This window comes from Antedon mediterranea, chromosome 4 (genome assembly GCF_964355755.1).
Source record: "Antedon mediterranea chromosome 4, ecAntMedi1.1, whole genome shotgun sequence".
NCBI lineage: Eukaryota > Metazoa > Echinodermata > Crinoidea > Comatulida > Antedonidae > Antedon > Antedon mediterranea.
In genome coordinates, this window is record NC_092673.1 from 16,129,210 (window position 1) to 16,147,786 (window position 18,577).

Here is an 18,577-nt window from a genome sequence, read left to right on the forward strand (position 1 = left end):
TGCAGTATAAGCTAGATTGTGCCCTGTGCTACTAACATGTGTTAACTTAATGTACATTAGTGAAATAGATTAAACCTAAATTGAGCCAGATTATAACCTTTGACTCCATATGCATGGTAAAAGATCCTTCTTTCAGGCAATGTATAAATACAATTACTGTACTCAACTGTTTAACTGTTGCTTGCAATTACAGGTATTGCTACTTCAAGTTCAGACCAACGTCGTAGCAGGTAAATATTTTTTTGGGTAACACCACTCTCTTATTACCACACTCGCACTGTTAAAATGTAATTACGGAATTGTTTTAACTATAGAGCTACAGCCACTACCGTATAACTCCCATTTAGAGGTGTTCCTTGAAAATAAAAATCCCCATTTTTGTTTCACGGGAAAAACTGTATAATTTTGTCACTAAAAAATGTGTACACAATGTAGTAATATATATAATGTACTGTACAAGATACAAGTGAATGAGTGGCCCATCGGTTAAGACAGTGGAAGAACCTAGTACATCTTTCAAGACGAATAGGGGTTACCCCGGTGTAGGCCTACTAGTATACACACACGTCACACAGCAACTGTCATATACAGCCACTTATCTAGGGAACCGCACATCCTTTAGGGACAAATGAATAAAATAGAAATAAACAAAAATACTTAGTGCTGTATGCATGTGATGGTGTTTCTGTGGGATCTTTTGCTTCTAAATAACTGTTTAAATTGGTGGTTAGTCGTTGACAAAAACCGTTAACATTACCCAAAATGCAATGAAATCAGGCAGTCAAACATATTAAGATTCTATATACAATAAAATGGCCATTATTTTGCGTTGCAGCTAAGTTGCACAGCAATAACCAGTTAAATGGTGTTCTAGCCTGCAATCATTTAGGTTTTTTACTGTTTTTTTTACATTGCATTTATATATGCCGGTTAAAACTACTTCTGCCAAGAAATTTGGGGTAATTAATTCAAACAGTTATTAATACATTTTTTACAGCAGAAACATGTCCTAAAATTATTTTGTGTTACTGCATTTGAATGGTTCAATAAATTATTATTATTTCACAACCGGAAATTTAAGGATATGCTGCATAACCAGGCATATTAGAACTCAATGTAATAATAGTTTTTTTAACTTGTTTATCTAGGACGCCGTTCTGCAACCTATGGGTCGCGACCCAATGTTTGGGCCGCGGAAAAAAAGTGATGTGTTGTGAAATTGTTTCCGATACTGAAACTTTTTATCAATCATGCAACATACAATGATCTATATGTGAAATATTCTCAGTTTTGTAGAATAGACAACGCTGATTACATTTTATATCTACAGGCTACAGGGGAGGGGGGGGGGGGGCTGTAAGCTCAAATACGCAATTTTGGGTTGCGAGAATTCCCAAAATAGGATCATGGGGTCGCGGTCAAAAAAGGTTGCGGAATGCTGATTTAGGCCATTAATAACACTATTAGTACATTGAAATATACTTTTAACATGTTGCCATGTCATGAACAATTTGTGGTCTAAATGTAGGCCTATGATACTAAACTTGTAAGCAAAATGTCGCAGGTACAAGTAGAAATCAATGTTATATTTATATTGTAAGTATTTAAATGATATACCAAATTAAAACCAAAATTTGTCAAAAATGTTTTTAATTATATGTACAATTTTATTTATAGCTTGAAAGAAAGGATGTGGACATTTTTGAAAGGTAATTCCACTTTTCTACTTTAAAAAAAAACCAATCCCTTTTTTTTTAATGGAACTACTGCTAATGTGATTTATAATAAACTATTAGTAACCCGTGCTCCGCACAGTCTTTTTCTAACTTAATATGTGGTTATACTTTGCATGGGCAAGTATAATAAAAGCGCACTCTGATAAAAGTACTTTGACAAATTATCAAAATAAAAACAAATTGTATCACAAATAATAATTCACCGTTTGATTTCAGAGCACTGGAAGATAGTTTCATCAGTTATTATTATTATCTTACTTGCAATCTTCATAATCTTGATAATTGTATATGAAGTAATACCAGCAATTCCCAAAGGTATTGATTTGTAACTGTTGTTTCATTTATTTTGTACGACAATTCAACAATTACTACAACAATATATTTGCTCCCTTACCGGTATTGAATACCTGGTATATTTTATTTGGTAGACATTTTTTAATTTCAGATAGTTTAAATTTTTTATTTCTATTTCTACCTGATGAAATTAATTGATAAAACACATTTAGTACAACTAAAATTAGAAATGTTTTCAGTAATAAAGACCCATTCCTTTTGATCTTAAATCCAATTTCGTCTATAATTTAATTGTGTAGGCTGTTATGCCTCTTACATCGGGGAAACTTCCCGACATCCAAAGAAACATGTTTGCAAAAATGTTTTTTATCAAACTCAAAGATTATTATAATTTTATTTTATTATGCTGTTGGAAGTTTGGCAACATTATTCACGACATGACCTTAAACACTTCAGTGTCAGTCAAGGACTTACAAAAGTTGGAAAATCTCCGTAAAAGCAGCAGCTGGTACTAAACTACTTAAAAAATTGTACATTATATTTTTACTTTATAATTGATTTCAGAGATCTTGAAGATAGTTGCAGTAGTTTGTGTTGTTTTATGCGCAATCTTTGCAATCATGATGATTGTATTTGATGGAGTAGTAGCAAGAATTGGCAACGGTATTGGTTTCTTTGTAACTGTTGTTTCATTTATCGTAGTACTTGTACTTAGTGTAAATGAGAAGTCTCCTACTCAGTCTCTGACAGCTGACAATTCAACAATCAATATCTAGTAATTGTAGCAAATGATTTTACATTTCCTTCCTATGTTATTTAAGTAAGCCTATAGTTTTATTTATCAGAAACTGGTAAAACTTTTCCAGAATAATGCATGACTAAAGATCTAGAAGCAGTTAAATTTCTGGTGTTCAGCATCAAAATAACAGATGACCCAAAATGTAACACAACCATGTGTCAAACTTGGATCCTGTTGATAATCATTTCTTATATACAATGTGTGTGATTAGTCTGTTTAGATCAGGAAAGATTGATTTGAAGATCTTTTTGTTTTTGATGGTTTTTTGAAGACTTATTTGCACTAAAGTCAATATGGCTACAGAATGTTGAGAAACAGCTAAAAAAGTGTGATGTGCCCAAATATGGTAGTGATGTGCCCAAATATGGTAGTGATATGACATCATAATGTCCATATATGGGCATATCACATTTTGTTGTCACATAAAGTTTGATAGTGTAGACAGAGCTTTAGCCTATTATTATTTTAACATAAACTTTTTCAGAAAAATACAAGTCACTCTGTGTTCCTTATTGTCTGTAATGTGAAATTTTCAAAATGTTGCCTTCCTTCTGACTGAAATTGCTACATTGATTTTGAAATTAGGGACTTTACGAATTAAACACGACGGGAAGCCATAGGACGGTGCTCATGAATAATTTATGCATGCGCTTTAACAAAGTGAGCACTTTGAGAACGATAGGTGATGGATCGGAGAGATATACGTCGTCTTCTGTATATGATTTTACGCTCTAGCGAACACAGGATATTCGTCGTCCTCCTCTAACCATCGTGTTTCGTAAAGTCCCTATTGTAAAATACAGTCTACTCTCCCAACCAGAACATTTATGAAAAAGACCATTATATTTTATTTTAAATTAAGTATGTCTGGCTTCTTAAGAATAGTTTGCTACTTTGGTATTACAGGGATAAAAAACAAGAAAATAATGAACATAGTAGAGTACCAACCAGTTTTATGTTGTAAATAATATTATTGTTACCGTAGGCGTCCATCATAAATAAATTACAAATTTTGTAGATACTGATGTTCCTTTATTTATTCTCTGAACTATCTCTTGTATCTCTACAAATTACAGTATCATTAGCAACTTGAATAAACACCGTGAAAACTATAATAAAACAAAGATTAGCATTACAATGTAGGCCTAATCATATCATCATCGTACAGGCAGACAAGCACAGGTCTGACTCATGGGGCCGGGGAACATGATACCCTAAGGCTTAGGGCTAGCTCTCAGCAATGAAGTAAAACTCAACTAATTAAAAATACAAGTCATAAGTTATAATTACAATCACATGAATAACCATGTGTAAATACCTTGTAGCCTTATTGGAGCCTATGGTAAAGATACTTTTAACAATGATTATCTCTAAACTTTATGTCATAAAAAATGTCTTATAAAATGTCTTATTCTCTCTTATCACTTTTTATCTATTTGAACTCTAGAGGGCCTCCTGTAAGTAGGCTGCAGTTGCACTCCCACCCAAATCATCTATGATTTAACCTTAACTCCCACCCTTGCCAGAATAAACACAAGCAATGCAAAACTGGAAGTATATTAACAATATTTACCAAAACTATAAAGAATAAGTTAACAGTTTGTATTTTTGAATTCTTTTCGTTCACTTGTTGAAGCTCGACTTTTATATTTACAATTTGTTCCTTTAATTCTTTTCCTTGATTTTCAATCCAATCTTTATTCCGATTCTGCTCCGTCGATACCTTCTCTTCAGATATATCATTTATTCCTTTGAAGAGCTTTTTCGTTTCCTCCTCTAGCATAATCTCATGCTTTTCAGTTAATTCATCTGTGATTTTCTTTGTAACAGCTTCAATCTCTTCTGCATGAGATTCTGCTAACTGCTGTCGAATGTTCTGGAATTCTTGAACAAATTCGTTCTCTTTGTCCGATTTTTCAGTACAGAATTGAACCTTGAAATGGTCTTCAACTTCTTCTACTTTGGGTTTCATTTTGCGATCAATTTCAGCAACAACTTCAGAACGCTGTTGGTTTAATGCAATGCGATGGATATCTTCTTGATGGGCACTTTCATCTTCAAACCTTTTCCGATATTCATTTTCCAATCTTTCTTTTTCATCAATAAACTGGGTAACTCTTTCATCTAACTCTGAAGTTTTCTTCTGTATTTCTTGGTTAGCTTCATCAAGCTCTCGATGAAGTTGCAAAGTTACATCTTCTTCTTTCTCCATTTTCTCTGTTAGTTCCTTGTTGTGATTATTAAGAAGTGCAACTTGATCTTCGAAGTCTTTTTGGATGTTCTGACAAGCCTCTAAGTCCATCTCTTTCTCATCTAATTGGTCTTGGAGTTCCTTTAAATTCTGTTCTAATGCATCTCTAATTTTGTTATTAGTTTCAGCATCTTCTTCACATTTCTTTTTCAATTCTTGCATTTCATTCTGGTGTCTTTCCTGCAGCTGTGACTTAATCATAACAATTTGTTGTCCATAAGTCTCATCAAGTTCTGCATGTAGTAAAGCCAATTGTTCACTAATGTTAGGTGGATTAGACGCTACAGCCTGTTGAAGTTGTTTGTTCATATAAGCAAGTTCGTCATCTGATTTCCTTTTAACCAGATCTCTTTCTTCTTTAATTTCTGCTAACTCATCATTTTTCTTAGCATACTTTGTGGCTAAATCCTGCAATAGTGTCTCTTTCTTAGTGACAGTCTCTTGTAACTTGATAACCTGCATTTGTGCTTCAGTCATCTCGTGAGCTGAATCTCTCTCCTTTACATGGAGACTTGTTGGATGTCTCCTTTGGCAAATTTTACAAATACTTTTCTGGTTACAGTTCCTTGACACATGGCCATGTTGTAAGCAGCTGAAGCATAGACCATTTTGCTTGATGTATTGCTGTTTTTCGGTTTCAGGTTTTTTGGCAAACGCTCTGCAGTCACTTAGGTGATGGTTATTCATTTTACACATGAAGCATGATGACATTCCACTGATACTGGTGGCTAGCGTTTGAGATTGGTTTCGATATCTTGAACTTTTTTCTGTGAATTTTGTTTCATTTTCTGGTATTAAGGTAACAGGATCGCAAACAATTTCAGCTTCGGTCGTCAAAAATGTGGAAAAGTCATTGAATGTTGGATAACTACCCTTGATTTGCATAGCGCTCACTGCGTTTCTTTGCCATCTATTCACTAACCAATCTGGTAATTTTTGAAGAATTTTCCGGTTTTCTCTGCTGTCATTAATAACTTCCAAGCCTTTCATTTCCTTCATTGCTATGTTGCATTGGTTCAAAAAGTCAGAGAGTCGCCTAAGGCCATTGTAATCTCTTGCTTGAATCCTTGGCCAGCTGTCTAATTTGTCTCTAAATGCTTCGGAAACTATAAATGGATTTCCATATCTTTTTTCTAAAACTGCTTTAGCGTTTTCATAAGCATGTTCACCTGGTAGCAGAAAGTATCCACTGACAACTTCCTTTGCTGGGCCTCCTATGTATCTCTTAAGGTAGTGAATTCTGTCTGCCTTAGAAATTCCTTTATTTTCGATTAAACATCTAAAGGATGCGTTCCAATCATAGTACTTAAGAGGATCGCCATTGAATATTGGTGGCTCTGGTGCTGGTATGCGGTTCATACTGAAGGCTGAAGAAAAGGCTTCTGCTAAAGCGTTTAAGTCTGTGGTACTGCTAGATTGATTTTGAGGCATTGTCGGTTGGGCTGTTGTTGCTTGTGTCTGTGTCATTAGAGGTTGAGGTTTGGTTAGGTTGCGAAACCTTAGTGCATGATCATTTGAGGTTTGGTGTGGGGTGGTCATAATTTCTCGATATCCGTTCTGAATTTCCTGTTGAATTGCATCAACTCGTGCATTCTCTACAGCTGCAGCTTGTTTAGCCTCTAAAACTTTGAACTCTGCTTCAGCTTTGGCATGTTCTGTTCTTTGCTGTGCTTCCCGCCTTATTTCTTCAAGCCTTGCTTCTGCTTTCTTAATTTCCATTTCAGCTTCCTTTGCTGTAAGGTCTGCTTTCTGTTTAGCCATTTTTTCAACAAATTGAGCAGTTTTGTTGGCTGCAGCAGCATTCGCCACGGCTTGAGCTTTAATACTAACAATAGATTGACATGAACTCTTTGATGCTGCAGATTTTGAGGCTTGACACTCAAGGGCTAATGCATGTGCCTTATCCATAGCACTTGTTATACTAGCTTGGATGGAGTTGGCAATGGTGAGATATATGTTCTCATTCTCCAGGTGATCTTCGCGATGAATACCATCTCTATCTTGTGCATACAATTTATTCAATACGCACCAAGCATCACTATATTCCTTTAATGCGGCTTTAGCTTTGCATAATGCAGTTTGTATCTCAAATTCGTCGCTTGGAACATCTTCTAGTTCACTTGATGCTTCTTGAGCCTTTCTCTGAGTTTGACTCAACAGTTTTACTTCAGTAGCAATGCTAATTGACAGGGCCTTAGCTGTAGGGCGTCTCTCACTCTGTTCTCTTAGATTCATTGAGTTTTCATCAGCTAAGTTTTCACTGTTACCGTAGGCGTCCATCATAAATAAATTACAAATTTTGTAGATACTGATGTTCCTTTATTTATTCTCTGAACTATCTCTTGTATCTCTACAAATTACAGTATCATTAGCAACTTGAATAAACACCGTGAAAACTATAATAAAACAAAGATTAGCATTACAATGTAGGCCTAATCATATCATCATCGTACAGGCAGACAAGCACAGGTCTGACTCATGGGGCCGGGGAACATGATACCCTAAGGCTTAGGGCTAGCTCTCAGCAATGAAGTAAAACTCAACTAATTAAAAATACAAGTCATAAGTTATAATTACAATCACATGAATAACCATGTGTAAATACCTTGTAGCCTTATTGGAGCCTATGGTAAAGATACTTTTAACAATGATTATCTCTAAACTTTATGTCATAAAAAATGTCTTATAAAATGTCTTATTCTCTCTTATCACTTTTTATCTATTTGAACTCTAGAGGGCCTCCTGTAAGTAGGCTGCAGTTGCAATTATGCATTAGTATTATTAGTCCAGTCAAAAATCACCCTCACCATGGTATAAGAACGTACCCTAATAAAATTTCATCCGTAGGTTCTATGTATATAGGTAATAACATTTCTTGATGTTGCGTCTTGCAAAACTTGGGATTTTACGAGAAAATTTGACTTTTATACCCAATTTATAACTACCTCATGTCGTATTATTGTGTACAGCGAATGCGACGAAGCGTGACTGAAATTACGAGACGCCGTTTGCGCCCGTTGAAAAATGCATTAACAAAGCTAAAAACCTACAAAATTAATAGTTTATACAATAATTTAAATATAGTTTACAATAAATTGTATAATAAAATACATAACATATAAAGAAAACTCAAGTATAATCTCAAATATTTACAGATATGTGTTTAAAAATGTACAAATCAAAATGGCCTTCCATAAAATAAAGTGCGCCCTCACTCGTCATACTTTTATCGGACTTGTATGGATGGTTATACAAGGCATTAATAATACGAAACCCGCGATGCGGTTTGTTAGTTATTGCCTCTGCAAGAGGCAGAATATTATATTTTCACAAATATATTTCTAGTTTTTATCATGGAAAAAAAGAATTGTATATATTTAAACACATTACAACCTCCAGTCTACCATCATGATGGATTAAGTGAAGCGCCGTATTGTATATGCTATAGCGTAATGATCTTCTAGTTATCTGGTTATATTCTGGACATTCTTTTTTTCACAGCATTACTTGCGTGGATATCACAATGCATTTGTTTATTCGCGATTATAGTCAATATTAATTTGAGTAAGAATCATTTTTAAATGACAGTCCATTTCGCGTATACGATATAATAAAGATTTAAATTAATAAGTACTCTGAAATATTTTCTCATTGGTTATCCGCAACAAAGAATCCTTGTGATTGTTAGTTTTGTTTAATTTTCTTTGAATTGTTTATTGGCATCCATATCGTATGATGTGTGAGACAATTTCGTGTTTTAGAAAATGTAATCCTGCCACCGAAGATTCTTTCTGTTCGAAGACTTCTGACGGATAACTGTGTTATTCTTTTACAATTAATTAATTAATGTTCATCTTCACTTTTGGGAAAAATAGCCTACATCTTTTAGGTTTAAAACGTCATTTATAAGTATTTGAATAAGCCAACAAATTAAACTACTCAGTGTTCTCCCAAGCTTTTTAAATTTTCTAAATGTATTAAAATGCGTCGGACTCGGCGGATAACAATATTTGAAATAAATGCATATAAAACTTTTGTTCTGGACTTTACTTTTTTGTCCCAAGTGAGAACTTTCAGGCCGTGGAGGTGAACCGATCGTTTATGACATGCTTTTGTGTATAAAATGTCCAATAATAATTGTAGGACTACTCTCAACCAAAACACTTTATATTAGAATGTATTTAATATACGTCACGTCTTAAAAAATTGGGAGAATTGGGTAATACAGTATGTCGTTTCTCGCGAATCTTACATCACACTCCAACATTCTCACTTTCTTTTATTTAGTAAAATGTGAACGGTGGAAAAACGGGAAAATACTTTAAATTTAGAATGCTTTGAATTCTGGAAGACGACTTCGAACTTAAAGAATCGTCATGAATGACGTTTATTGGCTCAAACTTCACACATCGGTACGATGTGAAGGCCAGACGGATTCAGAGAGGATCAAACCGGCTCCTCCTCCCCATTGGCAGTGGGGGCATCGGCGGGTGAAAAGGAAAAATGATAAATGTTGATTCAGACGAATGCCAACCAGCCCCATTGATACGCTCTTAATAATTGTTGGAAAGTGAAAGTAGGGCTACTTGAGGTAGGGGGCCTAGTATCTTTCGTATAGGCCTACACGAAATGGATTATCCTTAAATGATTGGTTCTTACTCTAATTAAGATCATAATCGCGAATGATAGTTCAAAATATGCAATGCATTGTGATATCCACGCAAGTAATGCTGTGGAAAAAAAAAATGTCTAAAAATAAAACCAGCAAAACCAGTAGATCATTACGCTTCAGCAGATATACAAATATACACTTAATCCATCATGATGGTATACTGGAGGTTGTAATGTGTATAAATATATACAATTCTTTTTTTCCATGATAAAAATTAGAAATATATTTGTGAAAATATAATATTCTGCCTCTTGCAGAGGCAATAACTAACAAACCGCATCGTGTTTCATATATTAAAGGGGGATTCTGGGTTTAAAATTGCTTTTAAATATCGTTTATTTATTAAATAAAAAATATCATAACAATATAGACATGTCAGAATGAAGAAGTAATAACGAGAAATTAAAAAAAATTAATTTCATATACATTTTAGGGTAAATTCATGGAAAGTCTGTTTTTCAGCAGCTTAGGGAAGCTCATTAATATTCATGAGATATTCACAAAATCACGTCATCAGTGGATTCCAAACTCGCGACGTCATGTACGTTGTGTTTGTTAACTTCAAATCTCTCTCTCTCCCCTGTCAAACGACAACCACCCGATCATTGTGAAATACATTTTTTGTAGATTTTCTAAGCTAGGCCTAAAGTGTAATAATAACAGTAGTAGCATATATTTATTTGACATAAATACAACATTTAGTAAAGATTACGGAGTCTTAAATTATATACTATTTTTATACCTCGAATAGTACAGATCGTATTATCGGCTTCACGTACTAGGCTAGGCCTAGCCTAAATCATTTGTTTTCATGGGTGAGAGCCATTCTGACTAGGGATTCCATGCCACGATGGCTACGTTAAAAACATTGGGGCCCATCATGGGCCTAGCTAGCCTACTAAACGATTGGCCCATAATAATAAAACTCGGTGGTTTCCAAACCTATCCTATCAACCAAACTCCTAAACAATCTAAACCTAAAACATTCTACAAAATCGGCTGTAAATATTGAGGCAAAAAAGGTACGATCGCCGTCCGCACGTATGGTGTCCCGATCGTCTAAAAGTAGGCCTAAAATAGGCCTAGTTTACTCTCCAAAAAAGCAGATACTGCATCAAGCAAGTAGACCAGGTAGTAGGAAGGTGACCTAGCCGATTCGGCCCAGTTAAAAATTGAGCTAGCTAGTGTAGTAGACCCTATATGCGAATTGATACTACCAGGCCTTTTAATAAAGTATTATAGGCTTGTTAAAATTAGCAATATACTTATGTTTACAAATATTCCAACTCTCTCATTCGAGCTATATTATCTATACCATTCCGGTAGGTCGAGTCGACCTTCAACCAAATACTGTACATCGTTCATGTTGTGATTATAGACGGGGTATACTCGACCCGACCAGTTTGGTATTGTATACTGTATCTGCTTATCACGTGACATGCCAGGCATGGGCAGGTAGAGCACGTGTATTGTCGTCTCGCTCTCCTCGCTCAGCAGGAATGCATACGTTACGCTTCATTGATTTTGAAGGCTTTCCCTAAGTCAGTGCGAAAATCGGCAAACGTAAAGTGCAAACATATCTAATTTTTCACTGTTTTGATGAATTTTCATAGAAAATTGACTTTATAAATGGGAAGACCGACTACTATAAGTATAATTTCACAAAAGTAATTAATATGGTTAATGATAACGAGTCGTCGGAACATTGACCATTTCACGAATTTCCTATTCTGTAAACACAGTGTCATATCGCCGTAGCTGCACTTGCAATCTGGCCTCATTTCACAGCCTTCGTTCTGCTTCACTGGGCGCTTATATAAATTGAAACTTTTACCGTTCAAGAGACAAACAAATATATTTTACATTTTTTACTATTCATTTTAAACCCGGAACCCCCCTTTAATGCCTTTTTTAACCATCCATACAAGTCCGATAAAAGTATGACGAGTGAGGGCGCACTTTATTTTATGGAAGGCCATTTTGATTTGTACATTTTTAAACACATATCTGTAAATATTTGAGATTATACTTGGGTTTTCTTTATATGTTATGTATTTTATTATACAATTTATTGTAAACTATATTTAAATTATTGTATAAACTATTAATTTTGTAGGTTTTTAGCTTTGTTAATGCATTTTTCAACGGGCGCTAACGGCGTCTCGTAATTTTAGTCACGCTTCGTCGAATTCGCTGTAATGTCAATAATACGACATGAGGCGGTTATAAATTGGGTATAAAAGTCTAATTTTCTCGTAAAATCCCAAGTTTTGCAAGACGCAACATCAAGAAATGTTATTACCTATATACATAGAACCTACGGATGAAATTTGATTAGGGTACGTTCTTATACCATGGTGAGGGTGATTTTTGACTGGACTAAATGCAACACATTTCTTTTATATTTATGTTCCATTTCAATGTTTATGTGTTATTATGTGTTTATCCATCTGTATTAATTATCAAAAGTCATAGATAAATGTCGTAATATACTGTGTGAATGTTTTTCTTAACAGCTTGAAATATCACGCTGGACTAAAATAAAAGGAGTGCTGATGTTATGCGCGATTTGAACGATTTGCGCAATTTGAAATTGCGCAAAAAAAATCCTTGCGCAATTTGAATTGAAACATGTGTTTCAAATTGCGCAAGCAACGTATTAAATTGCGCAAGTAATCTGCAAATTGCGCAAGGTTTTTCGACAGATTGTGAAATCATGTACACCCATATTTTTATAGTAATTTCTAAGAATGATTCAAAATTAAAGATAAATATCGCATTTCCTTATTTAAGTAGTGCAAATATTGTTATAAGTTAGCATACCGTCGAAGAACCGACGAAGGAAAACGAAGCGGTGGTGTTCCACCAGGCGGGCGCGGCGCGGGCGGCCGGCTATACTACTCTAGCCTAGGGTCTGGACTACTGATACTGACTAGGTTACATGGCCTAGCTTAAACTAATATTAAAAATTTAAAAAGTGAGTATTAAACATTATCTTCATTGAAATGGTCTTATTTATATAATAAAAAACCTAATAAAATACTAAATTTTAAACTCCTCTGCCTAGGCCTAGCCTATAGCCATGTATGGGAAAATTTACAGTTCGTTTTCAAATTGCGCAAAGGTGTCATATTGCGCAAGAACTATCTTGCGCAATTTACAAATTGTGCAGCGCAATTTAAAATTGCGCAAAGATTTTCTTGCGCAATTTGAAATTGCGCAAGTTGATTGCGCAATTTGAAATTGCGCAAAAAAATCCTTGCGCAATTTTAAATTGCGCAAGAATTATTTGCGCAATTTCAAATTGCGCAAGGATTTTTTTGCGCAATTTCAAATTGCGCAAATCGTTCAAATCGCGCATAACACTGATATTTAAACCAGAACCAAGTGTCTGCATAGAGGTAATTAATATGAGATTATCACTTTTAAACAAATTTATCATGTTATATAAATCTATAAATAACATGTCATTCCCATGTTTTAGGTACTAAGCTACTTAAAAAAGCAACTAAAAACTGTCTGCAATATATATGAGGGCATTGGCTACAATCTACGTGTGTTATGTACTGCTTGTAACCCAGATGAACATCACTTAATTGATCTTGACGAGTGTTTGAAAAATGATTTTGTTCCATGTGGAAAAAGAAAGGCTATGCATACTGCTCGTATAAAGCATTTATTTTCAATGAGTAAGTTGGTTTGGTTATTCTTGATTGTTGTCATCATTACTTCATTCCAATGAATCAACAATAATAACTTTATCTTAATTTGGACATACTGTACTATGAAACCTTCACTGGTCTAATGGTGACACCAGTGTATTGATATACTGTAGGCTGGCCATGTAATTTGTTGTCAAATAGTTTCTCATCTTTACCATTCCACATTATTTGCCTCATAATTTAGAGTTAAATTTTGTTGTATCCTAATATTCAAGTAACATTTTATGTAAGTATTTTATTTTTTATTATTACAAAATATGTTTTTGTATTACTGTACTTGGTAGATAATATACTGTATATAAGAATGAAGATTAGATTGATCACCAAGCTATGCTATGAAAACAGTTTTTCTTTCTATACAACTACTTGGTGTGTTTGATGCACAAATTTTACCTCTAAATTGTGGGTGTGTCTTATACACAGGTCACTGCTTCACGCACACCAAAAAGCCACACAAAGTTAACACTACAGCAGTAGCCTACAACAACAATTACTGTAGGTCTAGCTAGTTAGTCATAGCCTTTCTAATTTTATTGCAATAATGTCTTGCCTAGAGGGTCGATTACTACATAGTGCATTAGATATTCTACCTAGGCCTTCACCTATTCTTTACTAATCTGAACTTGTGTGTGTGTGTAGCTAGATCAAATAAAACACAATTATGGAAAAGTCCACTAATTGCGGTGATTATCACGTTTTAATTACACTTGATACTGTGGTTTATTAAATTACATCCCTGTGTTAACAGTCACATATTTCTGTAATCATATAGACAATAGTTTATACATCAAGCGTCATCTAAAAGAACTTGTTTTTAAAGTGCTAATAAGCTTCCCCTAAGTTCATATTTGTATTGTACAACCGTAAGTGCCGACACATGGCTAGTGTCTTACAGACTAGTATTGACATGCATTTTCATAATAGACATAGTTTAAAATTAATAATGATTTTGCTGGTTTATTACCAGCTGTGGACACTTATCATTTGAATTGATTTAAATCAAATGGTCATACACACAGTAACAAAGTATATTTAAATAACCTTGGTGTAGATATAATAAGAGCACTCTAAGATCACTGAAAGTATGCTATAACAATGCCTTACGTTTGCTGCTGAAGCAGCCTAGAAATTGTAGTGCAAGCATGATGTTTGTCTTAAATGATGTCCCATCCTTGGATGAGTTCATTAGAAAATCTGTTTTTTTAGTTTTAAAAAATCATGTGAACGCAAGTAGTAATTCTTTGATCATGGCCATTAATCGCCACGTTCTTAATGTGTCAAGAATGCAAATACAATGGAATGCCTTGTTGCATTGACTTTATATTTATATGTTTTTGTTCTATGAGCTCTTAGATTAAGATTTTGCTATGGATATATTATGTCACGAAGATATTCTGAAATAAAAAGATGAATGAATGAATGAATATATGCAATTAGAGTCACTTAATTATGATTGTTATTAGACAGGCAGATAGGTGGTGATTAATTTAACATCCAAGACATTGAATTAAGATTAAGATTCAAGAACATAATTCCAATTTATAGAGATAACAAATTATTTAATTCATCACAAAAACTGTAGAAAAAGTAAAGCTAGATTTAGCTTTACATTCAAGTAGTGTAGCTTGTTGGTTAACGTGCTTGCCTTCCAATCCCAAGGTACGAGGTTCAGTCCTGACTCTTCCAACTCCACTCCCTGAGCCTCAAGTTTATGCTTGCTGTTAGATGTCTATGAAATAAGACCAAAAAAAATAAAAAATGTTGATTTTACTTGGTTCACTCTCACAAATGTGTTCCTTTAAATATTATTTTGTCGAAAAGGATATTCCATTTGCTGTTGCTGTTCATGGGAGAGACTTTAAGGAAGCGTACAATGAAGCCTCGAAAGAAGGATCTGTCAAAATTAATCTTGGAATGCTTAAAGTAATTTAGTATATATTTAGTATACGTCAAATACGAACGTATATAAACATAGGTTGTTTTTTTGCAAAGGTTTACCTTGGACAACATACTGTACCAGTATATATCCGTCTATATATCAAGATGTGTCATCACTATCTTGTTTATATTTAAATGAATTCTATGAATAGTATTGGTACAGTATTATAGTTTATGGTATATCTTAAATCCTGTTAATCCAATCTTTTAGAACATAATTTTATACCAACTTTATTCACATCATCATACATAAATAGTACAATACAATACAATATGTATGTGTGTGTGAAAAGGAGCCAAAAAATAGCTTTCGCTAATCAAGGTTTGACTCCTGTCACAAAAATAAATTAGTCATAATGCATACATTTTTGTCTATCAACAATAATTCAATAAGAAGGAAACAGCAACTATATGAAAGAAATAACGTAAACAGGGGCTAACATTAATATTTTTTGTAAAAGTAAACATTTAACTTCATTTATGAATTTAAATCTAGAAGAGGTACATTTTATAACTAAGGGTAAATTATTCCAAAGTTGAGCTCCATTGAAAGAAATTCTAAATTTACCAGCATCTGTGCGAGCTTTTGGAATTGCAAAATTATATCTACATATTACTAAATCTGGTACTAGCATTATGTGTAATTAAATAAAAGTATTCCATTGTTTGATGTGGTGTTTTGCCGTTAATTTGGTCATGAACAAACTTAGCTATACTTAATTCAAACAACTTAAAGACGTCTAAAATACTAATACTGATACTAACTAATAATATTGTAGCTATTGTAATGTTAAATATAACTGAGGCTAAATAACTATAAAAACAGTACGGAGTGAGTGGCTTGTATATTGATTAATTATCTCCTGTACAGTACCATGTTGGCTGTAAAGTCTTGTGGTTTAAGTGGTCAATTTCACTTTTTCACAGATGTGCAATATGACACAGAGATACTGCATTTTGTCAATATTCTTAAATAAAGTCTAGCCTAAAATCTGAATAGCAAGCACTAGACTTTGTTGTTTTCTTAATCTAGCCATTATCATCAGTCGGATTTTTTAAATTAACATTTCAGTTTTTATTTTAAAATAGATTGATTGATTGAATTTATTTGATGCTCAACATTAAAATAACAAACAGACAAAAGACAAAATAACGAGCATCAGGCACACCCATTAGGCCGGAAAAACCAGCCCATTTCCAATTGCACATAACAAACAAAAAAAATACAACATTTATAAAATATATATATATATATATATATATATATATATATATATATATATACATTAAAATAAATAATATATTGTTATCATCAACTAAAAAAAATGGCCAGTGATCCCACAGTTTTACAACTCGTTTTGCAGTGCAGATCAGTTGTGTAGAATAAAAGTACTTTGACAAATTATTAAAATAAAAACAAATTGTATCAAGAATAAAATTTGGAACTACTGTATTTACGGCCATTGGTTTGTTATACACTATTCCTTCACTTCAATATATGTAGGCTAAAAATTAAAGCAATAGTACAGTGGATATGGAACTTTGACTTTACTTTTGACTTCAATGGCGCGATCATTCAATACGGTTGACTAATGACTGTTTATTTAGCGGCCCGGCATGGTATTTGTAGATTCTGCCATGGCGGTACACAACATAGGAGGTTGCGTAGTATATACAGTGACATAACATGGTCGCTGAGACGTCAAATTACTGCTATTTTTGCCTTTTTATCCTTAAAATTCAGGAAAATGAAATAGCCTATCGTGTGCGGCCCATCAATAAACATCAGTGTGGCAAATGTGAGCACGTACATTTTAGTGGTTTTGGAGGAGATACGTAAAATTACGCGAACAATTTAGTATCATTTATATATAGATTATTTATCACAGAAGAACACAGTTATTGATTTTTTACTTATAGGCATGGTTGGTTTATCAGATGAGAATATTCCATCTGCTATTACTGCTCATGGTACAGATGTTCAGGAAGTGTACACTAAGGCATTGACTGAGGGATCTGTCAAAATCAATCTTGGAATGCTTAAAGTGATTGGGCCGGAAGGAGTAGGTAAAACTTGCCTAATAAATGCATGTCTTGGAAAAGAGTAAGTACTAGTTAAAGGACAGTGAAATGAACTATGAAATATGCAAGTTAACTATATGATTCATTTTAATAACCAATTCCCTAATATCGCAGCCTTTAAAGTAACTCAAGTTCACTAATGGTTTCAAATAATTTTCACTTCAAATAACTCCAAGCATAATGTTTACAGCACTTAAAAGTGACACAAGTTCATTATTGGTTTCAAATGATTTTCACTTCAGATTTAACACCAAACATGATGTTACAGATGGAATAGCAGTGATAAGAACTGTAAGCACAACATGGACAGAAGATTATGACGATAGTGGTAAACATGAATAAATTTAGCTTTTCATCCCTCTTGCAGTGAACTATGATACACTATTGAAAGATAAACTGGAGATCATACCACTACTGACACACAGTAGTATATTGTTGGATACTGCATTAATGTTGATATGATCAGTCGTGTAACTGGCTGATTTCTGCATGATTTTTAGTCGCGTGTGACTCTACAGTTCACTATGTCGGTCGGTCGGTAAACACCAACTTGTATATGGCTTTGTCTTGATATCACTTTCATCTAGCTAAGTCAATTTTTCACAGTATATTCCTTATGGCCAGGAAAGGATAAAGGATGTGGTTATGTTTTCACGGTGCGCAATCAAAAATTATGCGGTCTACGCACAATTTAACGAAATCACGTTTTAATCATATCTCACCAGCATGAATCACAATTAAATAAAATTTGGTACTCATAAATTTCAAGGCATAAATCATCATATGGCAATACAATTAAGTGCATAGCGCATGAAACGCATGCGTACGCGCTTAAAATTTTCAAAATTTATTTTGGATGAAATAAGAGTATGTTTCAGGCAATTTTGAGCGTTTAAAAAATTGCCATGAGTGCGCAGATTTTTGCGCGCGTACTGCGCGGTAACATACAAATAATGAATGTTTATGAGTGTAATTGTACAAATAATGGCATGAGGTGAATGATGAAAGGTTATATCAATGAGGCAACACCAAGTTGATATAACCTTTCATCATTCACCAAATGCCATTATTTGTACCATTACA

The 18,577-nt window shown here is 33.9% G+C and overlaps 2 protein-coding genes and 1 long non-coding RNA gene across 4 annotated transcripts in view; 2 read left to right on the forward strand and 1 right to left on the reverse strand.

The window, feature by feature from the left end:
• Nucleotides 1-3,812: 3,812 nt before the first annotated feature.
• On the reverse strand, nucleotides 3,813-7,939 carry LOC140048044 (uncharacterized). Of its 2 annotated transcripts, none has more exons than XM_072093052.1 (2): nucleotides 7,906-7,939; nucleotides 3,813-7,476 (listed from the first exon to the last, which is right to left on the reverse strand). In XM_072093052.1, exon 2 carries the CDS (start codon nucleotides 7,361-7,363, stop codon nucleotides 4,319-4,321), a length of 3,045 nt encoding a protein of 1,014 aa, XP_071949153.1. In that variant the 5' UTR covers nucleotides 7,364-7,476; nucleotides 7,906-7,939; the 3' UTR covers nucleotides 3,813-4,318. The 2 variants fall into 2 exon arrangements, with proteins under 2 accessions (XP_071949153.1, XP_071949152.1); XM_072093051.1 differs by lacking the exon at nucleotides 7,906-7,939 and adding an exon at nucleotides 7,686-7,767.
• A 5,185-nt stretch (nucleotides 7,940-13,124) lies between these two features.
• On the forward strand, nucleotides 13,125-17,490 carry LOC140047328 (uncharacterized). Its single transcript, XR_011844929.1, has 3 exons — nucleotides 13,125-13,153; nucleotides 13,237-13,441; nucleotides 17,333-17,490. It is a non-coding gene; the product is annotated as an uncharacterized lncRNA (long non-coding RNA).
• A 184-nt stretch (nucleotides 17,491-17,674) lies between these two features.
• LOC140047598 (uncharacterized) overlaps nucleotides 17,675-18,577 on the forward strand; it is a 32,222-nt gene continuing 31,319 nt past the window's right edge. The window contains exon 1 of the mRNA XM_072092634.1: nucleotides 17,675-17,822. Coding sequence (XP_071948735.1) covers nucleotides 17,675-17,822 — 148 coding nt within the window. The remainder of the gene's footprint in view (nucleotides 17,823-18,577) is intronic.